The 19,267-nt window shown below is 35.6% G+C and overlaps 2 protein-coding genes and 1 long non-coding RNA gene across 4 annotated transcripts; all 3 read left to right on the plus strand.

Moving 5' to 3' along the window:
• The first annotated feature begins 72 nt into the window (after window positions 1-72).
• Window positions 73-3,166, plus strand: LOC117211890. The gene is made up of 4 exons (XR_004488367.1): window positions 73-760; window positions 847-1,049; window positions 1,146-2,823; window positions 2,924-3,166. It is a non-coding gene; the product is annotated as an uncharacterized LOC117211890 (long non-coding RNA).
• A 2,129-nt stretch (window positions 3,167-5,295) lies between these two features.
• Window positions 5,296-6,332, plus strand: LOC117211889 (thyroid transcription factor 1-associated protein 26 homolog). Its single transcript, XM_033456181.1, has 3 exons — window positions 5,296-5,661; window positions 5,764-5,887; window positions 5,995-6,332. The coding sequence occupies exons 1-3, from the start codon at window positions 5,544-5,546 to the stop codon at window positions 6,245-6,247; spliced, it is 495 nt and encodes a 164-aa protein (XP_033312072.1). The 5' UTR covers window positions 5,296-5,543; the 3' UTR covers window positions 6,248-6,332.
• Window positions 6,333-6,818: 486 nt separating this feature from the next.
• Window positions 6,819-14,348, plus strand: LOC117211885 (AP-2 complex subunit alpha). 2 transcript variants are annotated; one of them, XM_033456173.1, is made up of 14 exons: window positions 6,819-6,962; window positions 7,902-7,990; window positions 8,710-8,921; window positions 9,015-9,208; window positions 9,297-9,528; window positions 9,599-9,707; window positions 9,789-10,432; window positions 10,519-10,650; window positions 10,747-10,944; window positions 11,404-11,732; window positions 11,820-12,088; window positions 12,195-12,339; window positions 12,564-12,771; window positions 12,850-12,927. In XM_033456173.1, exons 2-14 carry the CDS (start codon window positions 7,927-7,929, stop codon window positions 12,925-12,927), a joined length of 2,814 nt encoding a protein of 937 aa, XP_033312064.1. In that variant the 5' UTR covers window positions 6,819-6,962; window positions 7,902-7,926. The 2 variants fall into 2 exon arrangements, with proteins under 2 accessions (XP_033312064.1, XP_033312065.1); XM_033456174.1 differs by lacking the exon at window positions 6,819-6,962 and having other exon boundaries at window positions 7,915-7,990; window positions 12,850-14,348.
• The last annotated feature ends 4,919 nt before the right edge of the window (window positions 14,349-19,267 follow it).

Consider the following 19,267-nt stretch of genomic DNA (forward strand, 5'->3'; position numbering starts at 1 on the left):
CGCTCGGCTATTCGTGGGAGTTCGTCGTCGCTCGGTATGTTCCGGAGGTGTTCGGGTTCGTGCACGCGGTCCAAACTGGGAACGAAATTTCACGAAGATCCGAACGACGTGTATTTTCTTTTGCTTTGGGATTTTTTGCGAAAGGTGCGCTCTTCAGCTAGTGCAAATTATACAAATTAAGTGCTCGTCGAATATTTTAAAGCAATTTTCTGATCCTCGCTGCGACATCAATTACCCGAATTGAATTTATTCCGCAAGATTTAGTCCGTTTAGTCGTTATTCGTAAACGTTTGATAAATAAAATGAAAGAGCGGAGAAAATATCAAGTATCCTTAAAAAGTACCAAATATTTTTTAGTTTATTAAGAAACAACGTTTGGGCACTTATCGATACAACAGCAAGTTGTACGAAATTTTTCTTTAACACGCATGCAACAAGGTGACGGTTGGTTGCCCTATTTTACGATATAACGCTAGAATTTTAAGTTTTATATTTTCCAAGTAAAACAGGATCTCCTACATAAACCAGCATGTAAGGTAGCAAGTTATTCATACGTGCACACGACGTACAAAGTTTCTGAATAAATATGTGATCTAAGAAGAATCGGTGGGCGTCTATAGGTTATGATTTCGCACATAGCTCCAACGATTGTGTTTTATACGAGAAACGATGACTAATACGTGACCGTACGATCATTTCCTTATTGATTGCCTTTAGATCGGAGATGCGTATATCCGCATAGAAGATTTTATTTCTATCGGTATCGAATTTCTAAAAAATTTTGATTCGTCGTCGTTATATAAAAACACTTTTTTAATGTCATTTATTACGTTTGCAATGTTATAGAATTGATCTTTTAACGATTTATGCCACGACCGTAAAATTATACGCGTTAACGTGGCATATTCGCGGATCATCCGATTTTCACGATATTAATTGGCTAATTAAATTACACGGTGCATCAAGAGGTTTTCCGAAGTCAACGATGCTTGCAAAAGCGTCAGGACGTCGATTACCATGTCGACCCAGTTATGCAGTCTTGTCTTCTGGTAAATTTGCTCGATCTGCACGCAGTAGCTGTACTTAACGACATTCTACCGATGAACATATTTTGCACACTTGTCATCGAATATCTATTGTTACAGCTTGTTACATTTCACGGCCGCTTAAAGTTAAGGAGCAAGGGAGATATCTATTTCCCCATTATCTACAACAAAGCCACGCAACTTTCACGAAGAGTCTGAACTAAATTTTTGTACCTAAAATAACGGAAGTAACATTGCTGTAGATATTATCAATTATTTTTAACACACGGTAGGCGATGCAAAGTATTCCCAGTCATTTTCGTAAGAACAGAAGGACTTCCTAGTATAAAATCCTATTCGAGTGTAAGAAACAAATTCTTCTTTATTCTCAACAGTTGCCAAAACACCATCTCGCATCTCTTTGTACCTATGACTCATTTCGCGTTACATAAATTTAAATCATCCGTATAAATTTGCTGATTCGCTATTCTAATAGCTATTATTTTTAGTTATTATTAATAGCTCAAGTAGGTATAAAATTTGACGCAAAGAATTCGTGACGATCATTCGCATTTCGTTTCGGATCGTTCGTTCTTTCTAGATTCTTGTTAATCACGCGTGAACATTCAGGTGTTCTAATTTGAACAGGCGTACCAGAGAGGCACGAAGGCCGCGGTTACTACGCAACTTTCTGTATACGTCTGGTGGAACTGCGTGATATTTCTTTTCATGGAGTTAAATCACGCAGGCAAATGATGCCGACCGCTATTTTCACGCGTCGCACCGCGTCATACGCACTGAACTGAATGGACCGACGCGTCACGACGCCTTCTTATTGTTCATAAATAGTCCTGCCTGCGGCTTCGCACTCGTCCACGATCTCTTACGAATCGAACTATGTGGAATGTTTTCTCGAGATCCAACGAGTGACGAGGAGTGCAGTTGATTTTCGTGGTAGCTATAGCTACGGACGACAACGTAGGAGGACTGAATCACGCTCTACTCGACCAAACCGGGTGAATAACAACCCTCGTTCGTATCGAATCGCGTGCATGAATAATCTCCGCAGGAAATTGGCGAAAAATCCTAACGGAGGATGCGATTGAATTTGAACGTGCGTCCGTGAAAATTTTTAAACATTTCCCCATACCTATAAAAGAATCCCGTTACTCCTCCTTATTATAAATTCCAGGCTTGATTACCGGCGAATGAGATAAATAAATAGAGAACGTGCAAGCAGGCATCTCTTTGGCTCCACCACCTCGTGCAAAGATCGAAAATTCCAAAATGATTTAGCAGAGTGAACAAGATGATCGACAAAGACGATCTCTTTTCAGTCTTCGATCGACTTTTACTCTGCAATAGTCGTGAAATAAAGAAATCTGTTCGTAGAACAGCAGCGTTAAAATGTAAACGAAATTAAACGGCGCTGAGAACGTAAAAGCACATAGAAGAGAGCGGAGAAGACCGGTGTTGACGACGAAGTGTGTCAATGTCAAATTGTTCGAGCCTCCAGACGATATTTCAGGCTCCTCTTACAGAGAACGAATCGTCGATCTTTTCGTCTGTGTCTCTCTCTCTCTCTCTCTCTCTCTCTCTCTCTCTCTCTCTCTCAGACGTTCACCGAATTCTTAAGTTTCTCGTCGGTCTTGCGTGGGAGAACGTGGTTAACATGACGTCACCTATGTGGAGGTTTTACCGATCGATAAAACGCGTCACAATCGTCGCTAATATGGATTGGTCTTACGTCCATTCGTTACGTAGCGAGTTGTCGCTGTACGTGTTGCTCGATCCCGAGGTATGACAATGGATGCAACAAGACGAAAACGTCTTATTCTTAACTGTTTCTACCGAATTTAAATGCTTGCTCCATCTTCCCGATCTTATTTGTTTTTCAGGTCATTATGTTGGAAGCGTCGTTTCGATTTCGCCATTTTGGGACAAATCCGTTATGCAACGGTATTGAATAGGGATTACTGGGGAACTAAGAAAATGAAATTTTCACATATATATATATATTGGATTGTTAATAGATACACATTGTACACTGACTCGTTTGGTATCCCCTGAAAGGAAGGGTCATAAAGTTTCAGTAGCCTGTACAACGTTAACCACGATTAAATGAAATTTATTTACTTTCGCTTCGAAGAGGAATTTTTACTCGAATAATAGAAAATATTTAGAGAATCTGAATCTAAGAACAGATTAAAAGAGAAAACGAGCATGTCTCGTAACTTTGCTTCGAAAAACGATTTTTACCACGCATTTAAAAGAGCCAATTTCTTAAGCTTCCAGCTTATGTCGAAATTGAGTTACTCGTGCGACACAATTCGTTGAATAATTACATTGTTATGCCAGACAAGGAGACAGAAGCGAAACAGCTTGCCAGGCAATTATATGTAGCGTGGCATGCAGAAGAAAACAACTAAACGGAGGTTGTAGAAAAGATAGTACATACTATACATACACCTCTTCGACACCGCTGACTATTAATAGCTGACAAAGTCCGACAGAGAGCCATATCCGAGGCCAGATTCGATCCAAGGAATTCTTTAATCGTTCGACCCTTTCGACCGTCGTTCTTCCACCATTCAATGTCGAGGGTACCGCGCGAATTTTCTTCACCTTTCTCCGCGCCAATTTCCTTCGTTATCACAAAGAACCGGAGAACGGAAGCCAACGGAAACCAAAAGTTTTAAAAATTGATTGAAAAACTTTTGAGAAGCGATAAACGACTCTACGGACGTATCTTAAATTTTGCATAAACACATCTAGAAAATAGTTTGTCTCGTTAATTTCCTAGTTTTTAGGACAGCAAGGATAAACTAAAGTTCCATTACGTTAATCAATGTTAATTAATGTTACGCGATCAAACAAAGAGAGAACCGTTCTTTGTTCGAGACGCTCGCGCGGTTAGATTACAAATAATTTGTTAGAGTGGACAGTAGGTGTCGATAACACAACCGGGATGGTAAAAGATAATTTCATTCAATACTTCGGCAGCAAACAGGCAATGAGCGCTTAATAGTCATTTGTACTTGGCTTACTTAGAACGATTGAATGAGGAGGTTGACTTGACTGGTGTCGTCGTACGACGACTTCGCATCGCCACTACTGACTTGAGTACAAATGGGGACTGAGGTTAACGCGCCATGATGTCACTCTCTGATATCATAGTGTCCATCTTTTATTCGGTAAAATTGCCGAGCCTTCGACCAGATTGTCCCCTCAATTTCAATCTCCGCGATAATTCAGTAGCACGTGTATATCATCGGCACGTGTGACGTGACATACTGTATATTCTATACAAGATACATCGTATGTATAACTAACCAAACACTCAATTATATTTAACGTTTAATAATATTACGTACATAATATCGTGTCTAATGTACCATTTCAGTTGGAAGAAAATTTCAAGGGTAATTGTAAATAAAACAATTATAATAACGCCAGACGAGTTTACCACATATTACCATATCAGGAAGGATGAATATTATAGCACCGAATTTTCAACCATTTCTTTGCAAACTTGTGAAACATGATCCTAACCGGTTTGTTGTAACACTCGCGCCACGCGGATTTGCAATACGATCCGGCTGCAACTACTTATAGCATTCACGCACGTTTGTATTTCCTATATACACGATCTATAGCTCAAATGAATTTTTAGTGCTTAAATTCTCAGCGCTCTGTATTTGCGCACAAACGTACCCATTACATCAGACATCTAAATACTATTATTAATGAAACGTGGTAGCATAGGGGATAACTTCTTTTTTCCTTTAAACCGTTTATTTATATAGATCGCATTAACAATGTCATGTTTGATATCGATGGTCGATGGTCATCCTTCATTTTGCTACACGTGCGTGAAAACAATGTTAGTACACGCGAATAAATGTAGCCATATCACTGGCCAATGTCACTGCCACGAATAAACTGACAATATGTAATGCGATGACAAGTGCCCGTAATATACTCAGTCGATCGTGCAATAGTAATTTCTTTGTAATTTGCTTTTCTTAGTACACTCTGGCATTATAATTTTTCCATTGAAACCTTCGACACTGACAATCAAATAAGTATCTTAATATTTCATTCAGCTGTATCTACTAAACAATGACAATGTAAATAAGTCTGTAAGAAATATAAATACGACTTTATTACTCCTTGGTATATTTTTACTTTAACCATGAATAGAAGTTTATTTTAAGTCACCAACACCTATCCAACTTTGCATTTATCTTCTGTCGACATATTAAACGATATTACTCAATAGTATAACACGTATTTATGCGCATAACGATAGTGCACGAACGTTTACGAATGAACGTAAAGTAACAGCCTGTTTTCCTCAAGAAAATACATTCTAATGATTATTCGATACACATCGTATCGATGGAAAATATCTCCCTTTGAATTGTCGTCGGTTAACGCGCCCGCTTAATTGATCTCAAGTCCCCCTTGCGTCTACTGTCGCAACTAAATTAGCATCTCGTGAAGCTTGTCGCAATCATGAAGAGCCATGTAAAGGATGTTTTTAATAAAAAACAGTCGGAATATGTAAGCAATGGAAAACAGCCATTTAACAAAAAGCAGTATAGACTGCAGAAGTACAGTAATAAATACAAAGGTACGTTTGTGAGACTATCGAGTAATCTAGTTTACGTATAGGTTAAGTTCAAATATCATTAAGAATATTATTCTCACTTTTTAATTGTACTATATATCGCAGTTAGTCAATGGGAGCAACGCAGGAAGAAAGCTGTTGTACGAGAATTTTACAAGCAAATTGGCAAGGACCAGCAACAAAATCTAAAGAAATTCGCTTTCGAAGCTGATGATCAAAACGAACACGAGTATGTATACTTACTATGTTTTATATAGGAAACATCTTCACGTTTTATATAAGCAACATCTTCAAAATTCATATTGATCTTTAAAGATAATTCCTGTTTGTTCGAAGGAAACATCAGAGAAAGATAAGTGCGTTTCATAAAGCAAGACAGGAATTTCTCGATAGAAGGAATGAACAGCAGAGGCAAGAGGAAAAAGCTTGCCGAGTGAAAGCGGAAAGAGAGGAAGCGCTGAAAAAGTATAAAGAGAAAAGAATGCAAACGTACAAACAACTTTCGAGGAAAACAAGAAAAGGACAACCTGTTATGAATGTTAGGATAGAAATGTTACTTGAGAAGATACAGCAGCAGGTGGCACGATGATATAAGGAGATATCGTACATTTTTAAAGACGTGAACGATCTCTGAAGTTGATACATTGTAAATAAATTTTTTTATTTAAAAAATATACATGCAATAACAAACAAATTTTCAATAAATACCTTCCCGTAATATGAACTTCGTTTAATATGCTTTTAATTAAATCAAAGTTTGACGACCTGGTTTAATTCAATTTAACGTATTAATTGCATGATAAAAGGAACATTAGGAGCTTTTTAGTTTCCAAAACCTCTCACTATTTTACAATTATATTTTGGAATAAAATTTTTATCGTATGATCTTATTATTTACAGTACAGAGTTATTAGACTTTATAAAATCTTCTCTCCTATGTTACCAAGAAATGTCAAACTGACCGTAAAAATTGAAATATCGAATATTCGATTGTTAAACGAATATTAACAAGATGCAATGGATCACGATATGATAACAATAATTAAAATTTGTCTCATACGTTATGAGCAATGACATAATTATATAAAAAGTGATCGATGAAATAGCAGCAGATTTGAAATACGAATTTACCTGCGCAATGTCGAAAGCGCAGGCCTAGTGGCATTTGACGGGTAGCCGTCAGCTAGTCAGCGGTTGCAAATGGCGACAGCCACGAAATCTCTGGCACCGACTCGCGAATAGTTTCACGCCTACCGAGTACTACGTGACAGAGCTGTGCGTGAACGTTACCCTAACCCAGATTGGTATGTACTTAAAACTGATCCAATAACCAAGAAGATGCGTAGCAGATAACCTTTTCCTCAGAAAACATAGGTCGCACTGGTTGCATTTGCCATCAGTACGACAGGTCATCGGAGACAGAAAGCCATCGTTCGATCTATTTATCCGTTTCCAAATATTCTTTTTGCCTGCTCGATCCATATACGTTGAATTATTCGGTGATTCCTTCGTGAATGTTACTACAATCTTTCAACATAGTGTCGGAAGTTTTCACGTAATGCGAGCCACTATCAACGTTTCCATCACACCGCTGTCAAAGAGCGTTTGCCGTCGGAATCTAGGACGCGTTACCGGCTTAATCACTCGATTTTTCTCTCGAGCGTCAGAGTAGACGCTGCATTATTTCGCACAACTTGCCCTTTCAATTCCCAATGTTCATGTAATATGCTAGTTTCATTCGCTAATATCGAACGTATATCTAACATGGGGAATTCTTCTTTAAAGTTATTTGAAGAGACCAAGGGGCTCGTTGGTTCGAGTACACTTAATCAACGAACATCGTTTAAATCACTTTCTTCGGCCTTCCCCTATGCGTCTATTGCATGTCGTCAAATAAAAACACATATTTGCGAGTTTACAATTAACTTTCCATAAATTATCCCATAAGCAGCGATATGAAGAATTCCATTCATCTTTTTGTATATTTATTTTAATATCACATATCTCTGTCTATGTTTATTAAACACCATTTTATAACTACATATATTCCTCTGTAATCCAAAAAATATCCTGGCATATATTTTCTTATAAGCATTTATATAATTGAAATGTTTAATTGTTATAAAAAATAGCTTGTAGATAGATGTTAACATGTGTTTTCGTGTTAACATAATTTTGTAAATTAAAATTATGTTTCTCAGGGATATGAGTGCAAATTTCTTTCATTGTATTTTATTTCACAGGTGGTTTTAAATAGAAGAAGACAAGATGCCGGCTGTGAGAGGAGATGGCATGCGTGGGCTGGCTGTATTCATTTCTGATATTAGAAATTGTGAGCTAAAACACTTTTGTTGTTACTTATATGTCTTTAAATGATACTTCTAAAAAATGTATTAACTTGCATCTTACATTAGTCCTAACTAGACACTCGTGTATATTATATGCTATCAGATAAAAAAGAAAACTCGTTAACTTTTGGATCATTGAAATTTTGACCCGTGTTTCACTAAGAGATATGATGCCATTGAAACAAACATGACACATAGAGTATTTAAGGCAGTGAAGAGTAGGAGACAGGGGGCGGAGTTCTGATATAGCCGTATCTTTCTGATATAGCTTGCGCTCCAGACACTCATATGTAATACTTGGCATAATAGAGTAAATGAATATTAAAACTAACACTTCCAGCTACCTTGAGAAATCTTTATAGATACGGATAGAATGTAAATTAACGTATGGGTTAACTATATAATCTTTATATTATATATAATGCAATAAATAATTATATAACAAGAGGGACACAAAATTGACTCTTATAGGACAAATCAATACATCTGTACTTTGATGCCAGTCCAAGTGGCATGCAGCCATTATAGCTTTCTATAAAAATAATGACAAATGCATAGTTATATACGTGTGTGTGCGCGCGCGCGCGCGCGCGTGTGTGTGTGTGTAAATGCATGTCATCAATAATTCCATATTCACAGAAATAATCTGCGAAAGGCTTAAAAAATTATTAATCACTTTGTTCTGTTTTGCTTATTCTATTAGGTAAAAGCAAAGAGGCGGAAATAAAAAGAATAAACAAAGAGTTGGCAAATATTCGTAGTAAATTTAGAGGAGATAAGACACTTGACGGTTATCAAAAAAAGAAATATGTTTGCAAGCTCCTTTTTATTTTCTTGCTTGGTCATGACATTGACTTTGGACATATGGAGGCTGTTAATCTACTTTCGTCTAACAAATATTCAGAAAAACAAATTGTAAGCGTTAAGATCTATTGAAACAGATAATGCACACATAAATTATGTCGATGCTGTAGTTTAATTTTATGCAACTATTACTACCAATTTTAGGGCTACCTTTTCATATCAGTTTTAGTAAATACAAACAGTGATCTCATTAAATTAATAATTCAAAGTATAAAGAATGATCTTGCATCACGAAATCCCATTCATGTAAACCTTGCATTGCAATGTATTGCTAATATTGGTAGTAAAGAAATGGCAGAGGCATTTGGCAATGAAATACCAAAACTACTCGTTTCCGGGTATGTAGCTAAAGTAATTAATATTTCATGCTCCTTTACAATTTATTCAAAGAAAGGAAAAATAATTATAAATAATTTTTTATTTTAGAGATACTATGGATGTTGTGAAACAAAGTGCGGCACTGTGTTTATTACGGTTATTGCGTACTGCACCGGATGTTGTTCCTGGTGGAGAATGGACCTCGCGCATAGTTCACCTTTTAAATGACCAACATCTCGGTGTTGTTACCGCAGCTGCATCTTTAATAGATGCTCTTGTAAAAAGAAATCCGGACGAATACAAAGGATGCGTTAGTTTAGCAGTTTCAAGATTGAGCAGGGTATGGCACAGCTTGTTAATCCAGTCAATGGTTAGATGTTAGTTTGTTTATTTTTACTCTACCTCAATAGATCGTGACATCGAGCTACACAGACCTACAGGATTATACGTATTACTTTGTGCCAGCGCCATGGCTCTCTGTTAAACTTTTACGATTACTACAGAATTACACCCCACCTGGTAAATCATTTTTGTTCAAATTGTATAATATATTAATGTAGCCACAGCAATAATTTTATCGTATATGTTACTTTCTAATAGCTGAAGATCCAGGTGTAAGGGGTAGATTAAATGAATGTTTAGAAACTATATTAAACAAAGCTCAAGAACCGCCAAAATCAAAGAAGGTGCAGCACTCGAATGCTAAGAACGCTGTGTTATTCGAGGCCATTAGTTTAATTATTCATAACGACAGTGAACTGCCTTTATCGGTTCGAGCGTGCAATCAACTCGGTCAGTTTCTATCCAATCGTGAAACTAATCTTCGTTACTTAGCACTGGAATCCATGTGCCATTTGGCTACATCAGAGCTTTCACACGAAGCCGTGAAGAAACATCAAGAAGTCGTCATTCTTTCTATGAAAATGGAAAAGGACGTATCTGTTAGACAACAGGCTGTTGATCTTCTGTATGCTATGTGTGATAAAAGCAATGCGGAAGAAATAGTACAAGAAATGTTAAACTACCTCGAAACTGCTGACTATTCTATTAGAGAAGAAATGGTTCTTAAAGTCGCGATTCTAGCCGAAAAATATGCTACCGATTATACTTGGTACGTTGACGTTATTCTAAATCTCATTAGGATAGCTGGTGATTATGTTTCAGAAGAAGTATGGTACAGAGTTATCCAGATTGTTATCAATAGAGATGACGTGCAAGGATACGCAGCAAAGACTGTTTTCGAGGTAGATAACGCACAATTGTATATATATCTTTTTCATTTAAATATTTTGTTATAAATAAGATATTAAATATATGTGATATTTGTTAGGCCTTACAAGCACCAGCTTGCCACGAAAATATGGTTAAAGTTGGTGGTTACATACTTGGGGAGTTTGGAAATCTCATTGCTGGTGATCAGCGCTCTTGTCCAACTGTTCAATTTCAATTATTACATTCCAAAGTAAGTTCTATAAACTCTTGCATATTTAAACATTCCATGTTTAATATATTAATGCCGTTTCTTTTCCTCTTCTCTTTTCTCTGCTTAATTTTTCAGTATCACTTGTGTTCTCCAATGACCCGAGCGTTGCTGCTTTCAACCTATATCAAATTTGTTAATCTGTTTCCTGAAATGAGAAGTCAAATTCAAGATGTTTTTAGACAACACAGTAACTTACGCAGCGCCGATGCAGAATTACAACAAAGAGCTTCAGAGTATCTTCAGCTAAGCATTATCGCCTCTAGCGATGTTTTGGTAAATAACAAGTCCAATTCAAATTAATTTTAATTAGCGTATCGCTGTTCCAGTACAACATTGACGCAACTGTAAGAAGATTATTTTTCAGTTAATGAAGAAAATCGATTTCATATAATAAAATTTGTAATTAAATAACGAAGCGAATGTTTCATAATGTTGCGATAAACAATATTGTTTGCATTCTCTAGTTACTTTTAAGTATGTCTGCGACGCAACTAATACATCATTACTGCTACGAAGTGCGATAGACAAAAACAAATATTTCAATAACTACGTTACTGCCATCCATTGGCTAAGAATGTTTGGAAAATTACGAAACTTTTATAATGGAGAGATTAGATATGTTTAATAGTAGATTTTTATTACACTGGAACGGCGATATTTATGATTGTATACGATATGAAAGTATATGTGATTCCAGCAAATGTTGGTGAATATTTATAATTCTCCTTATAGGCTACAGTATTAGAAGAAATGCCGGCATTCCCAGAAAGAGAATCTTCTATTCTCGCCGTTTTGAAAAGGAAAAAGCCAGGACGAGTTCCCGAGAATGAGATTAGAGAAAGTAAAAGTCCTGCACCAAATGCTAATCATCACGCGGAAGCGCCCGCCAGTGCCACAGGAACTGTTAATAATACATCGGCAGATTTATTAAGTCTTTCTACACCGCCGTCTTCTCAACCAACTAGCAATACAGGAGTTTTACTTGATGTACTAGGTGATATTTATAATATGCCAAACAAAGTTGCTACTAATGGTGCCCAAAACACGTATAATCCCAAAAAGTATGTCGACGTAGAAAATATTTAATCAAGAGAAATTTTCGAGAAGGTACTAGACTTTAAAGTGCCTTATGATGCTATGCCTTACAGATTCGTGTGTAAGAATAACGGCGTATTGTTTGAAAATGACTTAATTCAAATCGGAGTAAAGTCAGAATTCAGACAAAACTTGGGACGCGTCGGTCTTTTTTACGGAAACAAAACTCAGTATGCTCTTCACAGCTTTCAACCTCAACTATCTTGGCCCGAGGAAAATCAACAAAAATTAGCTGTACAAGTAAAGCCCGTCGATCCAGTGCTAGAAGCTGGTGCTCAAATACAACAAATGATTAATGCAGAGTGTATCGACGACTACAGTGGTACGTTAAGCTACATAACATTCTAAAACAGATGTCGTCAAACTGATGTTATTCACTTTTATATTGTTTGAAAACGGTCTTAAATTTTCTCTTTCCTATATTATAGATGCACCAAGCATGATCATTTCCTTTATTTATAATAATGTGCCACAAAAGATAACAATGAAGTTACCATTAACGATCAACAAATTCTTCGAGCCTACAGAAATGAACGGAGAATCATTCTTTGCACGGTGGAAAAATCTTGGAGGGTATGTAACTCATCGTAATAAATACTTTACTATCGTCATTTTGGTTGTTATTTCTTTTAACTATTACATTAAAATTTATTAATTTATTAAATATGACAAAAGTCATCAAAGTACGTAATCAGATAATTTTAGAAACTGTTTGACATATTTTTACTATTCAAATAAAAGTTATTTCATTCAGCAATACGTTGAAATAATATTATATAATCAACTTACACTTTTAGAGCCAATCAACAACGTTCACAGAAAATTTTTAAAGCACAACAGCCGATGGATCTTGCGCAAGTGCGCACGAAACTGCAAGGATTTGGAATGCAATTACTCGATGGTATCGATCCGAATCCTGATAATTTTGTCTGTGCAGGAATAGTACATATGAGGGCACAACAAGTAGGATGTCTCTTACGTTTAGAACCTAATAAACAAGCACAGGTAACTTTCAAAGCTCCTTAAATATTGGATCTCTTAAACGAGGAATTCGGTGAGCCAGTTGTTAATGTCATCTTGTAGATGTTCCGTTTGACAGTACGTTCGAGTAAGGAATCGATGTCGGTAGAGATCTGTGACCTGCTGGTGGACCAATTTTAGATGGCCTAGCAGGCGTGAAGCTAATTTAAGATATGTTAAAACGCCGTGGGAAGACATATCGTGATCACCGAAGGATGTCGTCTCTCGACGTTCAAAAGATATTGATGATTATTTGTTAAGACATATTTGTTGTACGCAAGCTTACACTCGCAACGCGGTCACGAGAACTGAACTCTTGTGTAGGCGAAACATTGTTACCACGTATAATCCTACGAACAAAGCATAGGATTGCTAAAAATACGATAAAGGCGAATTGTGTACATGAAAAAGAAACAAAAAAAAAAAAAGAGAAAAAAAGAAAAAAAGAAAGCAAAAAAGCTATGCGACATACGATGACTATAATGGACAATATTGGTCCATGAATGAAGGTAACAAGTACAGATATTACCTTTATTTCTTTTTTCTTTCTTCTTTTTCTTTTTTTTTTTTTTTCAATTTAATATGTGGCTTTAATAAGAAGTTATAATTTGTAACTTATCCAATAATGTGTAGATGCATGCCACGGGTATCCGCAAAAAAAGAAACGGCCAAGAATCACACTGCAAAGCGTTCAGGTTACTAGCATATATTTTTTATAAATGATGTTTATAGTTATCCCTTTCGATGATGAGTATTTTTAATGAGTTTACTGTATCACGCAAATGTGTCGGCTACAGCGATTCTATATTTATTAGCCCGTACTATTGAATTTGTATGCTCGTGGCGCATTCTCATCTATACCTTTAGCTTCCCTTTTTGTATGTACGATCTTTTTCGTGCCGATTTTCGTTTCTTTTTTTTGAGATTATTATTGTTGCGCGAGCGAGAGTAGATTTGGACACGATGACAGTAGTTGTATGATATTAGTTCTCTATCGTAGACTTTTCCTTGTATTTTACGGAGCTCAAAATTTCTTTTGTAATTAGTAGATTCGAGATGATCGATCCCATCCCGATTCCCTTACCTCTGCTCCGCTTGTTCTCTGGTCCTTCCTTGGTTTTCTGTACCTCATACGTTGACGTATAAAATCCATGGCTGGTTTTATTTTTCGGCTGACAGAGAAGAGCAATTAAATTCATTGAGAAGTAAACGAACAAGAAAAAGAAGAAGTGAAACAATAATCACTAGAAGAACTTTTCTAATCATTTTTAACGAATCTTGTGTGAGATGTATATTTCAGTAGTATATCTTGTACAGATGATATTTACAAATACGTTGGAGATTATTATGTTTTGCGAGTGATAATGGAGAAAAAACAAACAAATCAATAAATATGAAAATAGAGCAGCTGTGACGTTTAAACCGTGTTAGCATTGGCATCACATGCTTCACGATTACTCTGTCTGTTATGGAAATTGTAAAGCTCTAATTAAATTGTATATAAAAAAATTCATTAATTAAATGTGCCAATGACAGGGAGTCATTGCACGAGACACACAGAATCTGTAGTTGCAGGCATAACGATCTTGTAATATCGTTCCTTCCTGCTATCTCATTTATATATATATATATATTTCTTTATCATGCGAACACGAGATGTATATTTTTTTTATGTTCGTATATAGCATAAATTTATATTCGAAAGCTTTCTCCTTGCTCCACCTGTGATTTCCCTTTATCGTTTCTAACTGTGTGTTACGTACGTACTAGCATGAATCGAAAACTCTAGCATGACCTATCAAAAGATCTGTATATAGAACGCGTTTCTAAGGATGCAGTGCTATCAATGTTTCATCTCAACTTTAATCGCTGTTAAGCATGAGAAAGAGTATATCCTAAAAATTTATGGAAGTCGGATAACAATGTATCATAGATCTAGTTAGCCGTAAAAATGTAAGTTCAAAGAACGCTTGCATCCTCAAGAACGTGTCCCTAATATATGCATACGTTTCACGTCGAAGTTACACAAGCGTTTGATGAATATTCATGAATCAAATGAAACGGGAAACGTTAGATAGAAAAAATAAATTTTTTTATTTAACGCCCAATTTTTTTTCATTTAATTCAACACTTCGCGCGAAAAATGCTCGTATATTTTTCATTCAAACTCTTTTTTGTCGTAACCTTACTACGAATTATTGTTTTACTGTTCTATAGTGTTTAATTTAAAAACGCGGTACATTGAAAATATATATACCGTGTCCAGCAATAAAATAATTGCATAGAAAACACATATATATGTACCTAAGAGAATTTTACGAGCAAGTAGCGAAATTTGCATTTTGTTTTTATTTAGGATAACACGATAACATAATACATACATTATATAAGAATTATAAGAAACGAACACATTCCTTACATAAGATAATATAAAGGAAAATTCGTACATATAGTACGTATGTAGAAATACTTTATATTTAAATTTCGAAAACCTATTTTTTAAATTGTGCGTCGCTTCTCAAATATGGAAGAGAGAAAGTCGCAGAAGAAAAGAGCAGGATCGAGTTTCTTTATAAGTTGCATAAGTTCAAATCAAGTCCTTCGTTTCATAGTTCCTTACATTCTTGCATCGGTTTTATTCGGTTTTGTACATATAAATCTGTGACACAAAATACATCTTAGATATTTTCGATCTTTAAATACGAAACAATCTTACGAACGAATAAATGACGTGCATATAATTATTAATCGATTGATAATAGAATAATCGCCCAGTCATGGATTTGTTGAGAGATGATTCATATTTAAAAACGATTTAAACGAGGTTCATATGACAACACCACCATTTTACACGCGTCAGAGTGTTTATCTTCGCAGAGGTGTGAATCATGTTCATCCGATTAAAATGAAATACAAATGATTCGTATATATATTATATATATACACACGCGTGGATGCATATATCATATAAATAAAATACACATAATCATATATATATATATATATATATATACTTATATATATATACGTATATCTATATTTATATATATTTATATACTTATAATTATGTATATATATATATATATATATATATATTACGAATTATATTGAGATGTGTGCGGTGACACACGATTGTTGTATTATTACGTTGCGGTGTCCTGATCGAATGGCGATCGTGACATACGTATTAATGGAACGCGTTTGTTACAACGCTGCAGAGATTTATTCCGATAAATCGAACATCTGTCTCGTTACTTTTTGCTTCCCGTGTATAGATTTAATGTAGGAGTTCGGTTGTAGAAGAAAACGCAGTCACAAGTTACTAGCGGGTTTGCAATCGACCGCTCGAATCGAACCAAAACCATTCAGCACAGATGCAACGTGTGTACACTATGAAGTTGATCGATGTTACCGTTGCTCATGAGCTTCGGAAAACTGCTTCGTTCAGTACATACCGGAACTAGCATAAGTGTATAGTGTGTCTTTCCGTATTTGTAGATCCGTCTCCCTTCTGTTGTATAATCCGTGCTCCTTTTATTTATTTATGGCCGTGGTATGCAAAAAGTGTAGACTAAGTAGACATCGATGGCCTAACGAAAGGCTTTTAATATGCGAATGAATTTTCTAAATAAAGTCAAATATAATTAGAAGAAATTAACTAACAATCTACCGACAATATCTTGTTGCACTATAACTATCGATTTTCGAACCTGTATCAGAAATTTTGTACGCGAGTATGTGCACTGCATATGGTTGTGAAGGTACATAATTTTGTTCGTTGAAAATTTTGATAGAAATTATTTATTAGTATTTGATGCATGTATAAAAGAAAAAGATATAATAATCGCATTTATAAATCATAATTCGTTAAGCCATCGAAAATGTTGGTCCTTCGTTTGTCGTTGTTTACTTTAGGATAAGCATAGATCGACGCGCACGGCACAAAGTATGAATACAGGAATTGTTCACACGATTACGAATGTTCGATCACCGATCAATCTCAACTGATATGATATTTTGTTGATAAAATGAGATTTCTACATTTGATCTTTACACGAGGAAAACTGTAAAATTCTCAAGTTATTTAACAATTGCGTTTATTTAATTTTCCGTCGACGGCAGTAAGATACACTTTATGAGATGAGCCTTTTGTGATCTTTTTGCCAACATCGTTTTGTATTGTTTAGCTCTACTTACATGTACGTTTGTAAAATGCTATTGATTTATGCTATTAAACTATACATACATATATACGTAATCACGTATAAGTGTGCTCTCTCGATTATTTGATTGGCTTTGGTAGTAATGTCGCTCGCGTTTAACTCGAACGTAGCTTCGTTTTATTATTCAAATTATGGTAGGAAATGATCGAGGAATCGATAAAATGTCAATGAGAAAATTTCAATTCGATCTTTCGGGAAATACAATTATATCGATGGTATAAGCTTAGCTTGAATTACGATTTGTGGAATTTTTGAATATTGGAAAGCTAAAAAAAAATTATATTTTAGATTTATCTGTGGATTATAAATAAAAATTTCTTCGATCATTTACTTTGTCCATTTGGAAAAGAAAAAGGACGAAGAATAACTCGTTTGAAGAGTACAACGAACGTGGCAAACAGGATTATGCTAAAAAATTGTTCAAATTGAATCGTGTGAACGTACTTGCGTACGTTGTATCTATCCTGGAGTGCGCGACAATTCGAATATCCTTTCAACGTTTACTAAATTGCATTTGAATATTTTCGTTCGTAGTCTTCGCAGCGTAGAAATCGAGATATCTCGCAGGCTTAGCTTAGCGTTCGAAGCTTTCAAGCATCGTGCCAAAAAAAAAAAAAAATAAAAAATAAAAGAAAAGTAACGCTTTATTCTTCGATTTGAAAGTATGAAAATTTCTACGGGGTCCACATTATGTCAATGAACAAATCATACGACTATTTAGAGAGCGTTATAAACTTACTCGACGATGTTCCGTGAATTGTTGCGTTCGCGATTTATCTTTATGCCTAACTTGAAGAACGTCCTGGAACACGTGGTTCCGCGTTACAGTGTGTTTTTAGCGATAAAACCGATTCGTTTCTCGTTTTTCACATTTTTTACGTAAGAATTGTTCGGTGATATGTCAAGTATGGATTGCGAAAACTAAAACACAAATCACTCGTTTGCCGCAAGAAAGTGTGTATGTTACGTTGATACAACTTACAAAAATTTCGTTGTATATACCGTTCAGCATAGCGTTGAGAATTGTCATGATCAAAGGACACAACAGATCTGACAGGACAACAAGTAGCTGAACAGTGAACATTTTCTATGTATTTTCAAAGTTCCTTAGAAGGCTAGAGGACATATAGTTGAGATTATCTTGATTATTACAAATAATTAACATAGTTGAATCGATGCGAGGAATGTTTTATTTGTACTCGTATTGATCCCATTGCAGCATATTTTACAGTAAGTTATTTTTATAGGTAGATTTTACCGCACGAGAATATAACGACGTTGTTTCACATTTCATTTATAGAGCATTATATTACCGACATCGTCATCGATGTAATGATTCTTGATCACACGAACAAACTTGTTGCAAGGTAACCAAACTTGTCTAGATTTCGTTCGCGTAAACTGTAAACTACGATATGATCCACAATGCAAACGTTCCCCATTGCTACCGATTGACTGAGATCATCCTTACGGGAGAAAGTAAATAAAACGAATAACATTTTTCTAAGATCCGTAGATGTATGATGTAAGACTTAGAATCATGTTAATATAACACGGTAGCAGTGAAATAACACAACATCGAGCGAAGTTAGTATCTAACCTGAAATGTTGAATATTCGAATTTCGGCTTTACGGTGAAACTACTGTTATCGTTCGAGATTCTCGAGTATTTGCAATTGCTAATACCAAGTGACGACGTATCGTTTTCAATGCAAATCGAAATTATCACCTTTACGGATAAAAGCGAATAGAGAATAAAGCTATCGTCGAACAGCACATATGTATATGACCCATATATTGTAGCATTTCGCGAGTAATTATTTTCATTTTTCTCCGATCATATGATTATCGTGTATATATACATCGTAGCGCATCGTGCATAAATAATTCAAATGATAACGATTAATATTTGACGAATCGTATAATACCTGATACGAAATGTTATGTACTTCGTCAAGACGCGACAATAGTTTCACTTCGAGGTTATATCTATATAATCGTATATTTGAGCATCGAAGAAACGTGTATACACTATATAGGCTCTTTATATGGTTTTTCGAGCGTGAACATGATAGAGCAGAAGGTTGTATGAAAACAAAGAAGATCTTACGTAGAGTATTATGTCTGTACTTTATTGTGTCCATATAGTAGACGTGTCTCTTGCGGCTACGTCCATCGAAGGAACGAACATTGGCGTAAATAAATAAAACAGATAAAAAGTATAATGGTGCTTTCGTGAATTTCCATCGGTGATCGAG

The sequence above is a fragment of the Bombus bifarius genome, unplaced genomic scaffold, assembly GCF_011952205.1.
Source record: "Bombus bifarius isolate JDL3187 unplaced genomic scaffold, Bbif_JDL3187 scf7180000008263, whole genome shotgun sequence".
Lineage (NCBI taxonomy): Eukaryota > Metazoa > Arthropoda > Insecta > Hymenoptera > Apidae > Bombus > Bombus bifarius.